The sequence below is a fragment of the Hippocampus zosterae genome, chromosome 11 (assembly GCF_025434085.1).
Source record: "Hippocampus zosterae strain Florida chromosome 11, ASM2543408v3, whole genome shotgun sequence".
Classification (NCBI taxonomy): domain Eukaryota; kingdom Metazoa; phylum Chordata; class Actinopteri; order Syngnathiformes; family Syngnathidae; genus Hippocampus; species Hippocampus zosterae.
Window position 1 is genome coordinate 18,061,807 of NC_067461.1, and position 17,623 is coordinate 18,079,429.

Below are 17,623 nucleotides of genomic sequence, written 5' to 3' on the forward strand. Positions count from 1 at the left end.
ATCTATATCCCTCCTTTAATTAGCGTGGCCACAGGACTCCGGGGCCCTCTGACACCGCAGGCTGATGAGACAGCCGTAACTGTCCAATAACCTGCGGAACACCATTACCGTAGGCCCGAAATCTTATGAATTAAATCCTAATATTAATAAGCATTACCACTCGGTACCGCTCTTTTTACATTATCCTCAAAGACAATCTTAGCTCATTGATTTTGATTGAAGCGGGAAGAGCCAGCAAATGGTTGCATGTGATATGCAGCGGAGGGATGAGGGGCCACCGTAGGTGGATTCCATTTTGAGTCTGTTGCTGTGATGTATACGTGTGGCTCACCTTTGAAATCAAACTGCTGGATGTTTTTCAAAGACTCATGAATGAAGTAGAAACTCCCCAGCGCCTGAAAGAACAACAGACAGACGATGAAGCAAAGGAAGCTGCTCATTGAATTGGTAACATACGAAATGATGTTGAATTGGTAATATACAGTATCCAAAGTACCGTAAACAGTGTGGTCTGTGTATGCACCCTACGTACTTCTTCCAATGCGGCGACTCATCAATTTCAGCAAACTAAAGGACAAATTCAGCGGAACCTTTGAATGGGTGGAGATCCACTTCAATAGGCTTAAAATTGAAATTTTCTCTGCGGACAATCGGAAAACTTTCCCAGGAAAAAGTGAGTCGCCCAGATGGGGATTTGATGCGGTTCACAGTCCACTACACTGCTTTCTGTTGGCCCGATTTACATTTAATGCAACTGAAGGCAAAGCTCAGGCTCAATCCGCTATGTCTTTGAGATGGCAAACCTCGAGCTCGGATAATTCCGAGTCTCTTTTCTCTTCTTTGGCAAAGGCTGGTGAGTAACTTTTTCAAGAAAGAAGAGTACAAATTAGAATACTATTGGGTATTGCAAAGAAGTTAATGGTGAAAACCAGAGAGCAAAGGATAGACATGAAGTGAAGTCAAGGTAGGGGATGGCAAGGGAAACGGGAAATGAATGGTAAGTGATGAAGTGAAGATTTGAGGACTCGATCAGATAAAGGAGACAGGGCATGAGTTTAGTCTTCCTGTATTTTCCAGCCGAGGCCTGAAGAAAACGCCTCTATCTGACAGGATGGGAGACAGTCTGGGCCCAGCCTGCATTATTTATGAGTGCTGGCACATCTTGAGATTAAACATTTGCTGATTTGTCAAAAGCACAAACATGAGGTCTTGCTCATCTCCTTGACATATAAGTTCAGCCATCGGAAAAAAACACAGTCGCGCATTTAATTGATGAGGGGAGCGGCTGGTGACCTGTACCTCCTGTGCGCTCCCCTACTTCCTCGCTCTGATGGAGGACAGAGAAAAAAGGGGGACAGATAGAGGAGGGGGCTTGAGAATAAGAGAGAATAGCGTTGGGCAAAGGCAATACTCAAGGTCACGGCATCCCAGTTGTTCCTGGTTTCCAAGAAATTCCACCTCTACTGTGCGCACTTGTCTTTGTCTCGTCTTTCCTCGTTCTACAAAGCGTAAACACCGAGGGACAATTTGGAGTGTTCATCCAGCCTGCTATGCATGTTTTCGGAATGTGGGAGGAAACCGGAGCACCCGGAGAAAACCCACGCAGGCCCGGGGAGAACATGCAAACTCCACACAGGGAGGCCAGAGCTGAAATTGAACCCGGTACTTCTGCACTGTGAGGTCAACGCGCTAACCACTGGACCACTGGGCCGCCCACAGTTTTAATATTGTGGGGTTAATTGAAAGAGGTAGATTTGTTTTTGCGTCGTTCTGAGCTTAAAAATAGTATATGCAGCACGTTGATAGAATATTTGTGATTCAAATTCACTGTTCAATTCATAACATTGTAAAAAAAAAAAAAGACAAAAGAAAAAAAAGGCATGCAATATACACACACACACACACACACACACATATATACACTGTATATACATATATATTTGTTTTTGTTTGGTGTAATTATATGTTCATTGATCAATACAATACATTTCGACATAACGGTTCAACAGTGATCCTTCGCCATTTCACGCTCAAAGTTTTGCGGCTTTAGTGTGTCACCCCCCCCCTCAAATTCATTACAATGTAAATAAATAAAAAATACAGCCAATACCATATTGTGTCAAGACGCGTTGTTTCATGTTGATGAGTGAGAGAGTTTTCCCTACATACCGAACAAAGAGTTGCGTGACTCAGAGACTTTGTACAAGACCATGCAAACAAGGCACGTGATTAGCGCGACATTGACCAATGACAACATCGTTCATTGCTTTAACAGCGGCGGCAGGGAGTTGGAGCCTTGTCCGGGTAGCATTATTTTGAAGGTTTCCTGACCTGGTGAGCTGTTTTTTAGACACATCACAAGGCAGCCATGACACTGACAGCTCAGGTGAAGGCTGATGAGACAGCCAAGTTTTTTTTTCTTCATGAAAAAAAGACCATTGTCTGATGAAAAATAAGAAGGCAAAATGAACTTCATAGTGCTACTCATCGCCATGTTTTTCCTCGATTTAAAAACCTCATCGACACCGTCAGCGGCTCCAGCAGAAGAGTCTCGAGTGAACCAAAAGCCTCAGAGTTAAGTATGAGCTACCTTCTATGCCACCAACACAAGCCTCTTCGCCTAGCTCAGAAGGCAATGTTCATGAATGTTGATTATTGTATAAAATGTTATCATTAAAAAATGTAAGTAAATATGTCTACTGTTGTCATTTCTTTCTCAAATATCCATCCATCCATTTTCCGATCCGCGGGGGGTGCTGGAGCTTATCCCAGCCGTCTTCGGGCACTAGGCGGGGGACGCCCTAGAGCGGTTGCCAGCCAATCGCAGGGCACACAGAGACAAACAACCGTCCACGCTCACACTCATACCTAGGAACAATTTAGACTGTTCAATCAGCCTGCCATGCATGTTTTTGGAATGTGGGAGGAAAGTGGAGTACCCGGAGAAAACCCACGCAGGCCCAGGGAGAACAAGCAAACTCCACACAGGAAGGCCGGAGACGGGATCAAGCCCATGATCTCTGCACTGTGAGGTTGACGTGCTAACCACTGGACCACCGGGACGCGCTGTCTCAAATATGTAAACTATAAATACTCTTTTCATGTTTTAAACATGGTGGTACCTGTGATGTTTCTTGCTTGCAACAGCATCAGTGATCAGACAGACAACAACATCGTGGACAGCGACTCTTCCATCCAGCCCCCACATGTACACAAATGTAACTGGTCTGTAGTCTATGTCCTTCACCAAGAGAGGGTGCTAACATACTATGGAACAGCCGTGATTCACATTTAACTGTATGCAAACATTACAGCCACTTATAAAAACGGAAATCCCTTATTGGGGCAAATCATACTTCGCAGTTTTTCACTTTTCTTGACGGCGGGGGAAATGCGTGGGCGAGGTCTGGTAACAATTAACAGCGAAAAACGAGGGATTACTGTGTCTCACATTTTTGTAGTAATACAATTCGTAATGACAAAGCCGATTTCCATTCCGTATTGATGCCGTCAATAACCTAACTAAAAGTAACTCCAAATAAACACAAAAGAATGCTCTTTGAGTGTATTTTATTTTAAAACCAATTCAGCTCTGCTGACTGCAAAATGTTAAAAAAACTAACAAAAAAATGGTATTGCGGCGAGACACATCAATTTAACAGATGTATTATTACAACCACAATAGATAGATCGATCGATTGATCGATCGATAGATAGATCCTCCCAAAAAGACTGCCTTAAAGAGCAAAAGGACAGTCTCATCAAAGCATCAATTAAATGACATTAGAAATGATATTCCTCTGCTTCTCCTTTAACGGGCCATTCTTAAGACAATTGGATGGAAACAAATGAATGCTACCTTTGAGCTGAAAGCTACCCTTGAGTAGCTTTCTGTACACTACTTAACCCGCAACGATCCTATTTACATCAAGGTTCCAACACCAAGTGGCTGCTAGGCTCCCTCTCATCTGCCTCACTGCATGGCTCTTCATGAAGAAGCTATTATATTAGCAGGCTACAATTAATCCATTTGTCTCCTAACATGACAAGCACCAAATATTCATTAGGGCTTGGCTGCGCTGACAGGCCATGCTGATCATTTACCAAGAGCTTTACAAAGGCCTGTGTCAAAGGTATGTTTGTCACGTCTCACTTTATTGATTAGCTGCCACATTTCCATGAAATAATTAAAAGCATATTTTACATATTTATAAACCCCACTGCCACAGCGGCTACTTAATCCTGCATTAGGAAAATGCAGTCTATTAGGTGCATGATGAGGGGGAGCTAAGGGAAAATGAGTAATCACCTTAATTGGAGACAAAAAGACAATAACTGCACCATAAAAGCTTGGATTTTATGGCTTGTTCTGCCAATCCTATCTCTTATCACGACTTGTATTGCCAATGCCACTCGGAGATAAGGGAACATTGGCTCCGCTCTCCTTTGTGCATGTGTGTGTGTGTGTGTGTGTGTTCATGCAAGTGTGCAGTTGACATTTCTAATACCCGGGCAGATAAGAGCTGAACAAGTCCCAATAGACTGGCTAGTAGAAAATAGAGACTTGAGTGCTGCAGTACATAGCCTGCATACTTTGCTCCCATGAATGCTTTATCGATACCGAGGGCTGCAGGAATTAGTTATGGCCAATGGAGAGAAGCAAGATTTCTGTGACCTCTGAATAGATTTTCTGCATTTAACGTGAAAAATGGGCCATAAAGCAAACATAAAAGTAATAATTTTTCTTCAAGGTCTCACCTCCAATATGTGCGAGGGGAAAGCTACCAGTCCCAAGAGAGCTGCCACATACGCACTCCGGTGTCATCAGAGTGTCACTGTACAGCTTCTCCGAGTGATATTCTGCTGTCCCACAGCCACTAACAACGTGGGGCATAATGGGTTTGTGTGCTCACCGTCCAGTGAGGTTTTTAATAGGAAAAACTGCAGACAGGCTCAAGGTTCTGTCCAGCACATAAATGGAGAGGGGCCTGTTTTGCTGCTATCTAAATGTGCCATTCCTTCTTGGCATATATACTTGATTCAGTGCGTAAGACAGAATTGTCTGAGATGAGGGGACACTTCTGTGCTAAAAGACGCAGTGACATCAAATTACTGGTTGATTGTGGTTGAGATGTGGAAGAACCACAGTCCGATCCAAATCCCCATTGGCAAAAACAAAAATGTTACCAGTCAGGAAAATACCATTTTGAATACCGTATTTTCCGCACTAAAAGGCGCACTGGATTATGAGGCGCACCTGTAATGGATGGCCTATTTTGTAATTTTTTTTGTAATTTTTTTTTTTTTTTTTATGTTGGACGCACTGGATTATAAGGCGCAATTTACAACGCATCCACTAGATGGAGCTATGCTCCATCCATTCGACTCGAGAGGCGTTCATGACTGCCTCCGAAAAACCTAAATTCACGATTACTTCAATGAAACCACGAAAATTGAAAATAACGAATCAAAACAGAAAAATCAAGTGAGGAAATCACAAAATAAATTATATAGCCCCCTACAGAATTTATTTTGGCATTTCCTTGAGCGTAGTTCCAACAGAAGCAACAGATGTCCGTAAAATGTAGGAGATTGGACTGTCTCAGAAGTGTTTTGTTATGTTTTCCCTTGTTGTGTACTGTATTCACAGACGAGGAAATCACAAAAGCAGCAACACATTTCACTGAACCAACAGTAACATTGGTAAGCATGTCTCCAGCAAGGAGCCATCTTGGGGTCGGCATATTACCGTAATGACCATACACAAGGCGCCCTGTGAGCTTTAAAGAAAATGGAAGACATACTACCTGCATGTGTCTGTGGACAACGTCAAATCAGTAAAAAGTCAGTTGAAGGGCAAATGGTACACCTCAATTGTTTTACTAGTAACAACTGAATGCAATATTCTATCTTCCTTTTTGCTTTCTAGCCCTTTTCCTCCAGTATTGTGCCAATTAATATGCAACATCTTGGGCTAAATGAACACCTTCACCAAAGCCTCTCTCCACAAAACGTCCAATACTGCACAAACAGCTTGTTTTGCCATCAATGCCACACAAGTAAGCGGCATCAATAGAAACGGTGTGCGTTTTCAGCTCACTGATCGAGATGGAGCGGTCTTACTATTTTCTACTGCTGCAGAGTACACTGCCCACCCCCAATCTGCCATATGTGTTTGCCAAGGCCCTCTCACGGAGCCATTGATTGAGTATTCACAGTATTGAGCCACAATGTCTATTATTCATTGGCTGCCTGGAAAGCCTGACTGGATACACACACACACACACACACAAAACTCTCTTTAAAACTACTTCTATCACTTCCTGTGATTAGAAGGAGGCCCAAGTATTGGAACCATGTGTCAGGTCCTGAATAAGCCCTTTCTCAACTGTGGGGCTGTTTGTTACACAACACACGTATGGGACATCAAGTGAAATGTATTAAACTGTTCAGAAAGAAAATGGCCTCTTAACTTAATTTCAAAGTGATAATGACATTCATTTTACCTGCGATTGAACAGACCTGGTACCTAACGATTGAAACGTCCAGATTCGAGTCTGCAATCTGTTTGACGGAACCTATTTTTTGACTGGTTAATTTTGGCCATTCTTTACTTGATGGTCTTGCTTTGTATCATTTTTGTTTTTTTAATGTACGAAAGAAGATGTTATGCGAAAAAAATGTTTTTAGTTGTACAGTAGATTCCCATGTAGTCATGGTTCAGCACCCCAGATTCCCAAATATGCAGACTTTTTTTGTTATTCAAAAATAATCAGTTGTTATAATTTTGTGTCTGTGTGGCGGGATCGGAGGGGGGCCCTTGTTTTATGTGAAAACTGGTTATCAGCGGTATACCATTGTTTGTTCAAAAATATTTGCTGTCAAAACAACGTTTTTGTGCTTTTCCTTTTCCAATACAGTTACCTTGATGTACGCTAATTATACACTGATTTTTGCAAGTCATGGTCCGGCCTGGTTCTTATCCCCTGTGAAAAATGGGGGTCCACTCTAGTCTACTAGCCATATTTGGGTTCCATTTTTAAATGAAGCTTTGTGTCTGGTTGATCGCACCAAATAAAGTGTTTTCAATTTTTTCAATTGGAACAATGCAATAATTCCCACATTTTAGTTTCTAAACACTGCTGACATGTTAAAAAAAAGGGTAAAATTGTTCCAGTTTCTGCCAGAACCAACAAATATTCACACATAAACACAGGTACAAGACAATGCTCAAAGGCACAAAATATCTGCAATCTGTGAAAAACTATTTGCGACTTTCTTCTGATCTCATTGCACCCCATGCATACACGTCCCTAAGGGGCCAAGGTGTGCACGGAATAATGAGTATTTCCACCCATTATCTGTGTTAGTTCTTATTTCTTGTTATTATTTTAGTATATTCTTATTATACTTTAATTTTTTTTTTCTCGCTCTCCTTTCAAGTTTGTATTTAAAGTTGAGTTGTCAAAGAATCAAGGAATTTGACTTTTCTCAAAATTCAAGGATACAAGGACTTTTTTTTGTCATACTAACACCCATTTCCCAAGATTGTGAAAATAAAGACGGAATACATGTGATGAAAGAAATAGATAATGGATGCCCCTCATCTCTTCTTGAACTTGTGCAAAGATGCAAGATCCATCAAAGGTATGGATAAAGCAAAATGCAAATGCTTGCGAATGAGAGGCTTTCACATGATATTCACGAGATCCTTTTGAACTTGACAAAAAGAAGAGAGACGAAGAATCAAGTGTTCAACGGGCATGAGGCTCTCATGGTTTTTTGGCGTTTCTGAGTTTTAATAGTTGAATAAATTAAAGTTGTGAGTGAATAATCATTTTATTCAGCTTGATTTCAACCTTAATCAAAATAATTGCATGATTAATATGATTTCCATCATCGTCCAGCCCAAATTGAAAGCTGGAAAAAATATAAACTGCATATGACTTTAAATGTCCAAATTTGCCTCCATTCCACACAATTTATAGAAAATGCAAATTGCGATGTTTACAACAGTGTAATATACCTACATAGAAAAGAAGATTGCAGCATTGATGAAATTTGCCAAATTCAATCTATCCATTTATTGATTACATTTCAAGCAATCGCCCATTGCCGTAAAGGTCTGATATAATATCTGTAGTTTACATTTGGAGACCATGAAAGCTTTTGGCGGCGTGTTTCCAGGCTTTCACTTCATCATTGTGAAATCTCTCCGAATGCAGAGCGACACGCGGTCATGATTGATCTGAAAACCACTGATTTTATTTACGTTTGAGGAAAATATTATGGATGGAGCTAAACAAGGCCTAATAGGACAAACCCATGGCAGTGCCTGACCTGCCAACAATCCAGACCCACTCCCAAGGTTGGCTGCCTCGCTGGGAAATATTGTGCATTAATTTCATTTAGTCTCCCCTCCAACATTCAATGGTAGAAGTTAATTAAATTGCTTGTCCATTGTGTTCATCCACTTACAAAGTTAATGATATTGTGCCGGGGAATTAAAGAGCATTTTATAAAGCGCACGGGATGGGAGCTGGCAGGCACTACATTGCCCAGTTGAACCCTGTCAGTCGGCGGGCTTCTGGACACCCTAATTAGCGGTGAAATGGATGCTTCCATCTGCCAATTTCCTGCCATGCTCATCAGTCGTGCGCTCCCTCCACTAACCTGCCCGGCAGAGGTCTAAAGCAATAAAACCGTCACAGCACTGACGTCCAACTAAATCAAACGCACACACACATACACAAAAAATAAATAAATATAAAAACATGAATACGTTGGACTTTAAAATGGGCTTTTCTCTCCCAAGACCACATTATGGTCGGGGCTAATCAAGAAAGAAGAGTTTGATAACTTTGTTCAAATTTTTGAAATGCACTATAGCACCCCGTTTTCTATTTCGTGACAGCATAGTTTGTATTTGCCATCGTATAAAGCACGGCAGAAGTATAATTCTTCACGTCATATCGATCAGATGATGTATCAGTTGAATTTTGTGATAAGACATGCACTTCTTTAAGTGTACTGGAAGAATAATCTTAAATTCATGATCTCAGTTTGGTGCCCGAATTGGAAGTAAGCAGTAATCTTTGCTCAGAAACTCACATTACGTGCATTTCAACTGCCTATTTCTTAAAATGGTGCTGCTACACAGTTAATGAGAGTTCCCCTCTGGGGGTTAGGACCCTGTTGAACAGTGGAGTTCCCTATTGTCAAGGTCTGTGGAGCTTGACAATAGGGACATATTGAATCCACCTGTTTAGAAATTGTGTGACTGCAGTGCTAGTAGTCTTGACACAAAGTCCCTGAGTGTTCCTTGGACCATGGTGAGCAACATCAGACATGCACAGGGTGATCAAACGTGAATCACACCAGTCCACAATAAGTTACACGATGTAGGCAAGTTTTAAAAAAAATTGAATGAAATCTTTTTGCGAGACTCACAACAGGGTGTGAAACCGTTGAGCAGTTAATAGGGGTGGGGCCCACACATTCACACACGGGATACAACCACAACAAACGAGGAGGGTGATCCCAGACCTGGGGCACAGCAGTCCCCAGCTGGGCGCACTTCCCCCGCCGGCGCTGCGCCGCACCCAGCTCCGGTTTGGTCTCAAAAAGCCTGGGACAACGGTGAGGTCGGGAGGCCCAGGGGCGTTGGTCTCCGTCGCACCCCTGCCCTTCACTGCCCGGATGATGTCAATTCCCTGCGGCCGCGGAACCGTGTTTGCTGCGCCCCCCATTCGGGCAAGGCTGCTGGAGGCCTTGTCATATGCAACGAATCAATAAAATATGCGAAAAATGTTGACTCATCTCAAAAACCACCAAATGAGGGCCGAAAAAACCTTTTGCAATATTTTTTTGAAACTTCTGTTTCTGAGGCCAGTTTGCTGTTGTGCCATTCGCGTTTTGCGTATTTCTGAAGGCTAATGATTAGACAACACGATACACATTTCAATATGAAATGCTCTGACACTTTCACCATTTTATGTCCTTTTTTTCTTCTTCACGTTCCATCATTTCATGTGACATATCAACTTTTTAATTTCTTTGTCGGAAGTAAATATGAAAATGCAAAAATGCCAAAAGGAGCTCAGGTTAGATTTTTATTTGTATTTATTTACGTTTTAATGTGCTGTATACATTTGTTGTGTGCTGAGAGGGTTGAAGCAATACGTGATTGCACACATGCACAACTGAGAGGGAAGATTTACTGTTAGCCTGTATTACACACATCTTTTTTCGGTTATACTTTAAGTCAAAGTAAAAAACACAAATCTAGAATCTCATTTTCAAACGGTTTATTTCTAAAGACTTTCTGCACTGTATAAAAATATGTAATTTATTTCAATGTAAAAATGTTAGATTTAAACACCTGCTCTTTCATAACGATGTGTAGCTGTTCACACGGGTTGCAAAACAACTTATATGGGTGGCATCGTAACATACTTGCCGGAGGTGGTAAGCAGAAACAATGGTGCCCGGTCTTAAAAATGTCATCATATTAAAAGAGGACATGAAGAAGATGAATATTTTACTAATAAGATCCAACTCAAAAGTCCTAACAATTGAGATAATTAAAGTGACATTACATCCTCTATATAATCTCAGACCACTGCTTGCTTGCCATGGCCATTATTCAATTGTTTCGTTTGCCGGGAGATAAAAATACCTTTAATACACTTATCCTCATTAATGTAAATCACATTTGGCTATGGATGTCCAATAATCAAAAAGAATATTTCAACTTGGAATTCCCATCTGAAACACATTCCCATTAAGGAAATAGGCCTGTGCAAATGACAGGCCCTCAAGTTCATTGATTTCTTTTTCTGTCTGCGACCTGAAGAGGCTGCTAATGCTGTCATGGGCTGTTCATCAATCTATATTTTTAACTGATTTGATATTGCGCCTATTCACGTGGCCTCATTTGTGAAATAATTGATCGAATTAGGATCATGCAGACTGAAAGGAATGGAAGCGCACAGATCTTAAGAGGCTGCTGTGGTTCAAATAAAGAATGCTGAAAGTTTAGCATTACTCTGTGCAAAAGTTTCTTGCTTGCCTTGTGTGTGTGCGCGCGTGCGAGTGTGTGTGTGTGTGTGTTTAAATGTACACAGACACACGTACAACAGCAAGACTAAAGGTGACAACAGAACACAAAATGTCATAAAATTTGTATTGAGCAAAGACAACTGGGCCAAATGTCATGTGGTGTCAGCTGGAAAACGTCATCAGTCAGCTTCTGTCTCAAGATGGCTCTGTCAAGAGGCTTTAGAATGACAAAATACCCCCTTTGGCATACGCGTGATATACTGATATACGTGATATGCGTGATATATTACACACACCGACTCTGAAAGAAATAGAGTGGACAATATTCGTTTGCGGTATCTTAGTCGTGCTCCATTGTCACCGATGAAATCAATCTGTCGGAAAGGTCTTGAGCATTAAGAATCTTTCAATTGCTTTTGTAGAGCTCTTTCGAAATGAATGTAATTTAGTTTGGATGGTGAGCGTGAACCGTCAATAAAATATAGCAGCTTCATCAACACACGGACAGCCGAAGTAAGTTTATCTCCTCGGGCTGAGACGTTGAGCTGCGCTGAAGATTTAGGCTCCAAAAAAAGCCGGTAAAATATTATTATTCTTGTATGAAAAAAAAAATAAGCAGCTTTCTGTCTGTGCTCTGTCTGGGTATGAGCAGAGGCGTTCTTTGAGCACAACAGTGACCACAGGAGCGTGAAGCTTTAGAGGACTCTGCAAAACACGGGCAGCAGCTCGTCTGAGGCTAAGAAGCCCGTCCAGTGGTTCTTTGTGGCCTTCTTTGTCTTTATGTAAAAACCAATGTGTGCCAATGATGTGTTATGTAAAATTCCCAGAGGCTTGATCTAAACGGTTGGATATTCTCCATGCTAGCTTAGTTATACTCGAGTGCGTTGCCACTAAGAGCACATGGACGCCACATAAAAAGCAAATGTAAATGCACCCTCGGCTTCTTAGATATCAAGAAATTATGTCATTAGTCTCAGCCTCTTATTGTATCATTATAATAATAAATTTCAAAAAGCGAACAACAGAAGACTTTTCCTTTCGCAGATGTTTCTTTTTATCCGTACAATCACAGTATCCGGCCTTTTACATGATCCCTCTTAAGACTTAAGAGCTTTGAGATGCGCGTGAGCCGGAGACCTGTGCCAGGGGAAAGAGTGGCAGAAAAACCTATCCTGTAAATATAACCAAAGCATTGCATGAAGAAAAGAGGATTTGAAGGAAAAATATGCAAGTAACAGCTGAGCAGGTGGTACTGTATTGCACCGAATATCATTAGGTCACACGGTGGACCCCAACAGCACATACATCAATGCGTACTTGTTATATATGGGGAAAGAAATGGAAAGAGAGCAGAGGTTACACCCCCCTTGAAGACTTTGAGGGTCTGAATAAAAAGGCGAATTCGCAGCCAATGATATGACCATTAATGCAGGTATCACGCCCTGTAGAGACAAAAAGCTACAGTATAGTAGCTAAATTCGACAATACAGTGAAACTCCTCTACAACGAAACCTACATGGGCAAAAATACCCCCGAGTATGAAAAAATCTTCATGCATTAACACCATTCCCGCTCTCCTGCCCCCCCCATACAAAAAAAACCCCTGTTGCATTATACGAAATCCTTTTTTCTGCTATTGCCTCGTGATGAGATTCACTACAATGAAGTTTAAACTAACAGCAAACTCTACTGCTTCGTTCGGAAATGGCAACAGCAACCACCCCACTGGTTTACACATGTGTAGTAGTCCAGGAAGTATTTGTTATTGTTAGTTTCAGATGCAGCAAGAACACTGATGGACAATGTGAATCGAGCAACCGCGAGAAACTTCAAGATCAACAAATTCATGGTGCTTGGTGCTTTTGTTTTATGAAAGCATATAAGCGATGCTTTCTTTTGGGAGGTTCGGTGCTTACGGCATATTGTCATCAATTGGTGAATATGAAAATGCAAAATTGCTAAAAATGCAGTTGCTTCAACGGTCACTCTTTCTGTGGCTCAACTCGGTACCAACAAAATGAGATAAATATACATCATAAAACAATGGCAACAGTCCCGACCAACATTGTTGTGACTGAGTACATTCAATAAATGGGCCAATGCACTCCACTAGTCAATTATATGGAGATGTGTTTTGTGTATGAAACAACATTGTGACAATTCATCATGAGCTATTGCAGGCTCCGCCCTAAAACACGTCCACAGTAAGTTTCATCAGGCAGACTCTGGAGGTCCCCGACTTGCTTGTTTGCCCAGCACCGCCCCTCATCTGCTCAAACCCGTCAAATTTGACCTCCAGAACCTCACAGTGACTACATTAATTTTACAAACAAAAATCAATTGGCCAAGGAATAGGACAAAGTAGAAGCTTCTTGTTAATACACCAAGAAAGGCACACCCACAGGCTGAGAGTTTATGGTTGTTTTTTTATCGGTCATAGTTTAACAGCGGGTAGCAGCGAGGGGACAAAGGAATTGCTCATTTCCTCTGACCTCAGACACAAGTCACTCCAAATAAACCCAAACACACCATGTTTAATATTATTAAAAAAGCTGGCCATGAGGCAATTTTGAGGGTATTGAAATTGCTACATCAAGCATATGATACTTATTTGTTTAATACGATGGTATTACATTGTTGAGATTTGAAGAATGCAGTAAGTCAAGGGGAAGTTTGTTCATATTGTTGTTTGTCTGTTTGGTTGCTGGTTTGCAACATTACCTAAAATTAGATTAAGAAATTATGATTTTATAAATGACAGCCCGTTTCCATTAAGAGTGAATGTTTCCAACATGGTAAGGGAACAGAGTAAAACCGGTGGTAATTGAGCAAAAATGTGCTTTGTGAGCTATGAATATGCACGTAACATAAACATAACTTTTAAATACATACTCCCCTCCAAAAATAACATATAAATAAACAAAAATGTGAGATCAATTCCTTTTTCACTGTACACTGAAAACATTTGGAGCTGACGTCAGAAGATAATTTTGACCCACCAGATCAACAGAATCTAGTTCACGATGAAGACAGCATTATTTGTGACAAAACGTTAAGTGAGCAAAAATCGATCTCAAGAAAAGATCTCAGAAGTACTGCTTCAGATCCAGATGTAAATACTTGGAAATGAAAATGAAACTGCAGATCTCGTACCACTAATCTTGATGTCAAAAACCCAGTTATTTTCACCCCGCATCACAAATGAAGGAGATGGCCTCGTGTTTCCAATACTTTTGGAGCGGCCTGTATAAACAAAGTGTCAGTGGGAGCCAGAGTTATAACGGTTAATTCTATCTGATAGAAAGAGGCTGCATCATATGCTGTTATTACTTTGACAGCAAGCGAGGTATCATCAGGTGAGAGTAGGCTGAGTGACTCTTTAAAATGGCCTAAGTGTTTGAAATGTGGTGCACAATACCGACTAATTCTATTAAGTGCATCTGTGGGATAGCGGTGTGGTTTTGGGTTAATGTAAATAAATGGAAGGCCGGTTAACTAAACAATGCAATAGCATTAGAATAAGGTGATTGGATGGTGGAGTCGAGTAGACGGCCTATGCTTAGCCTGCCTGGACCTTGCCAAGTCCATTATGTGTATTGGAGACAACTTCACATCCGTCATGGTGAGCCTGAAGAGAAAAGAGATTGTTATTTTGTTGAGCGTCGTCATCGAGATAGCTTCCACCTTGCAACAGCGAGGTAGAGATAATGCGAGCAAATGAAGAGCTCATGAACGATCCATTCCACTTTTCAATCTGCTCTGGGATATTTGGTTTGTTTTGAAAAACCCTTTTAGTTAACTAGCTCAAGGGCATGCATGTCCACTTGAGTTGTAGCACAGCTAAGGTTTCATGGTGTGTAATACTTATTTTCTGGGTCAACAGGTTATAAAGCCGCCCCGCCCCTCACAGCTAATTATTTTATAAAAGAACAACAAAATTGGATAGATTAAGCAACACAACAGCAAATCTGTCTTTTCATTTATGAATGAAGGTTGGACGCATCCAATGAATGGCCATTATGACACACCAACAAAGGGGATTGAAAAATGGGCCAGGTTGAGACTTAATATTGTGGGGCCCTCGACAACTGAACAGGGACTAAATAATAAAATGACAAGTTGTTTTTGTAACCTATGTCTCATGTAGAAAATATTTTACATGGGTACAGTAAATGTTCTCTCTTGCTCGATTCATGATGAAATCTACTGTTCTACACTGCTTTTTCATTTGGCCGTGCAGATGGTGACCTTTGACAAACCACTACTCTGACATGGATTCAACAAGACCTGAATTGGAAATTGTAAAACGAAACGTTGGGTTAATGTACTTTGTTGTACTGATGTTTTTCTTCTTCTGTCCTTTGGCAATTGAAAATATTTTGGGTGCATTACCGCCAATGGAAAGAAGATTGCGATGATGCACAAAAGGTCAACACAATTACGGAACGATTTTGGGTACACAACAAAGGACCTCTTCAAGGGGGAAAAGTGGAAGGATTGGCCAAGTTAATCACCTGACCATAATGCAATAGAGCCTGCATTTGACCTCCTTAAGAAGACTTAAAGGGAAAAAAAACAAAACAGAAACAAGCATGAACTGAAAGAAGCTGCAGTAAAGGCTTTCAAATGAAGAATGCAACAGTCTGGTGAAGTCAGTGTATCGCAGGCTTCTTGCTGTTATTGCAAGAAGGGGTTATTCCCATTAATTTCAGTTCATCCATCTATCCATCCCTTTTCCGATCTGCTTTATCCTCCTATGGATCGTCGGGGGTGATGGAGCCTATCCTAGCTGTCTTCGGGCAATGGGTGACGACACCATGAACGGGTTGCCATCCAATCACAGGGTAAACAGAGACAATTAAGTCCATGTTAATTTAATAAATGTAATAATGTTCGTTCTGGGCGGCCCGGTGGTCCAGTTGTTAGCGCGTCGACCTCATACTGCAGAGGTCGCGGGTTTGATCTTTGCATCTGTGTGGAGTTTGCGTGTTCTCCCCGTGCCTATGTGAGTTTTCTCCGGGTTCTCCGGTTTACTCCCACATCCCAAAAACATGCATGGCAGGCTGATTGAATACTCCAAATTGTCCCCTGTGCCCTGCGATTCGCTGGCAACCGGTTCAGGGTGTCCCCCACCTACTGCCAGAAGACGGCTGGGATAGCCTTCAGCACCACCTGCGACCCTTGTGAGGATAAAGCGGATTGGAAAATGGATGGATTGATGGATGTTTGTTCAAAAAACAATGGTACCCTTGATGTAATATTTTGCCCAACACTGTGGAGCAATTAATGCAATCAAGACGTTTCTGTTCCTCTCAATTACACTTGTCTATCTGTCAACAGGTATATTGGTGCATACCTTGGAGAATCAATTCCAACTGTCTCAGGGTCATTATCTTGTTGGAGTACCCATGCCCTGCGTCTGACACCGAGCTTTCTGAAATCGGGCAGCACATTTGCTCCAGAAGCAACTGCCAGTCATATCCCGTGGAAAAAGCTAAAACATGCAGTTTGGAGAACAAAATAAAGATTTTAAAAAACAGCGCCAGTCACTTGAGACATCTGGAGCAATTTCCTCACAAGGACTGATCCAAAATACCAGATGACATTGCAGTGACTGGGTCAAAAGTTTGTGTCACAAAATATTAAATTAAGGACACCATGATTTTTATCCATCCGATACATTTTTTAAATATAATTTTCTTTCACCACACAAAGAGATGTCTGTTTTTTTCAGTAGTTGAGTTGATTTTGTATCCAACTCTTTTTGGCAGTTCATATCAGTGACCACTGAGGGTTTTTGTTTCTTTAACAGAAGGGTACTAACCATTTTGAATAGCTCTGGCACAGATGAGACATTTATCCCACGTGTGTGCAAAGCCTCAGCTTTATTCCTTAGCAAATTACTTCGGCAAGGGGAATTAAAAAAAAAAGAAAACCCATGTTTAACGTGTGATTGTTTGAGTGCGTTCATCTGAGACAGGTGTCAAGGTGTTGTTTAAACTATAATAATTGCCCCACAACGCTTTGCCACCAGACAAGCCACAGGCCTTCACCAAACTCAAAAGAAATTGCTTGGATTTAATGTAATGATTTTCCCACCAGCCCTACACTGATTATAACAGGTTGTGCGTGACACTCAGCTAGAGTGAGGAGATCAATTCCCCAAGAAGGGGTGTCGTCTTCAGACAGGCCAATGAGCGAGGATGAGAGGAAGAATCACGGACCAGCACATTCATTGCCACCCTCTCCCAACCTCCTTGTTCTGTACATGACACCAAGCACTGGCAAAGGTGCTCCCCTTGGGCCAACTGAGCAACCGTCGATCCATCCATCCATCCACCTATCCATTCATCCGTCCATCGAAAGGAATACACAGCAAAAGCAGGAAAAAGGTCAGGTTGGCTGAATGTGGCTGGCAAACAGGCAGTGGGGGGTCCGGTCGCCCGCGGATGAATCACAGGAGAATTGGTGCATGGCAGTGAATGAATAACCCGCCATAGCTCCCCAAACCCCATTATTTCCCTCCTTCTCCAACAGGGCCTGAAATTCATGTCTGCGCATG

General features: G+C 41.6%; 1 protein-coding gene across 1 annotated transcript in view; it reads right to left on the bottom strand.

Annotated features, from left to right (window-relative positions):
- Positions 1-17,623, bottom strand: part of LOC127610097 (inositol polyphosphate-5-phosphatase A-like) — a 161,145-nt gene that overhangs the window by 88,148 nt on the left and 55,374 nt on the right. The window contains exon 5 of the mRNA XM_052079831.1: positions 332-395. Coding sequence (XP_051935791.1) covers positions 332-395 — 64 coding nt within the window. The remainder of the gene's footprint in view (positions 1-331; positions 396-17,623) is intronic.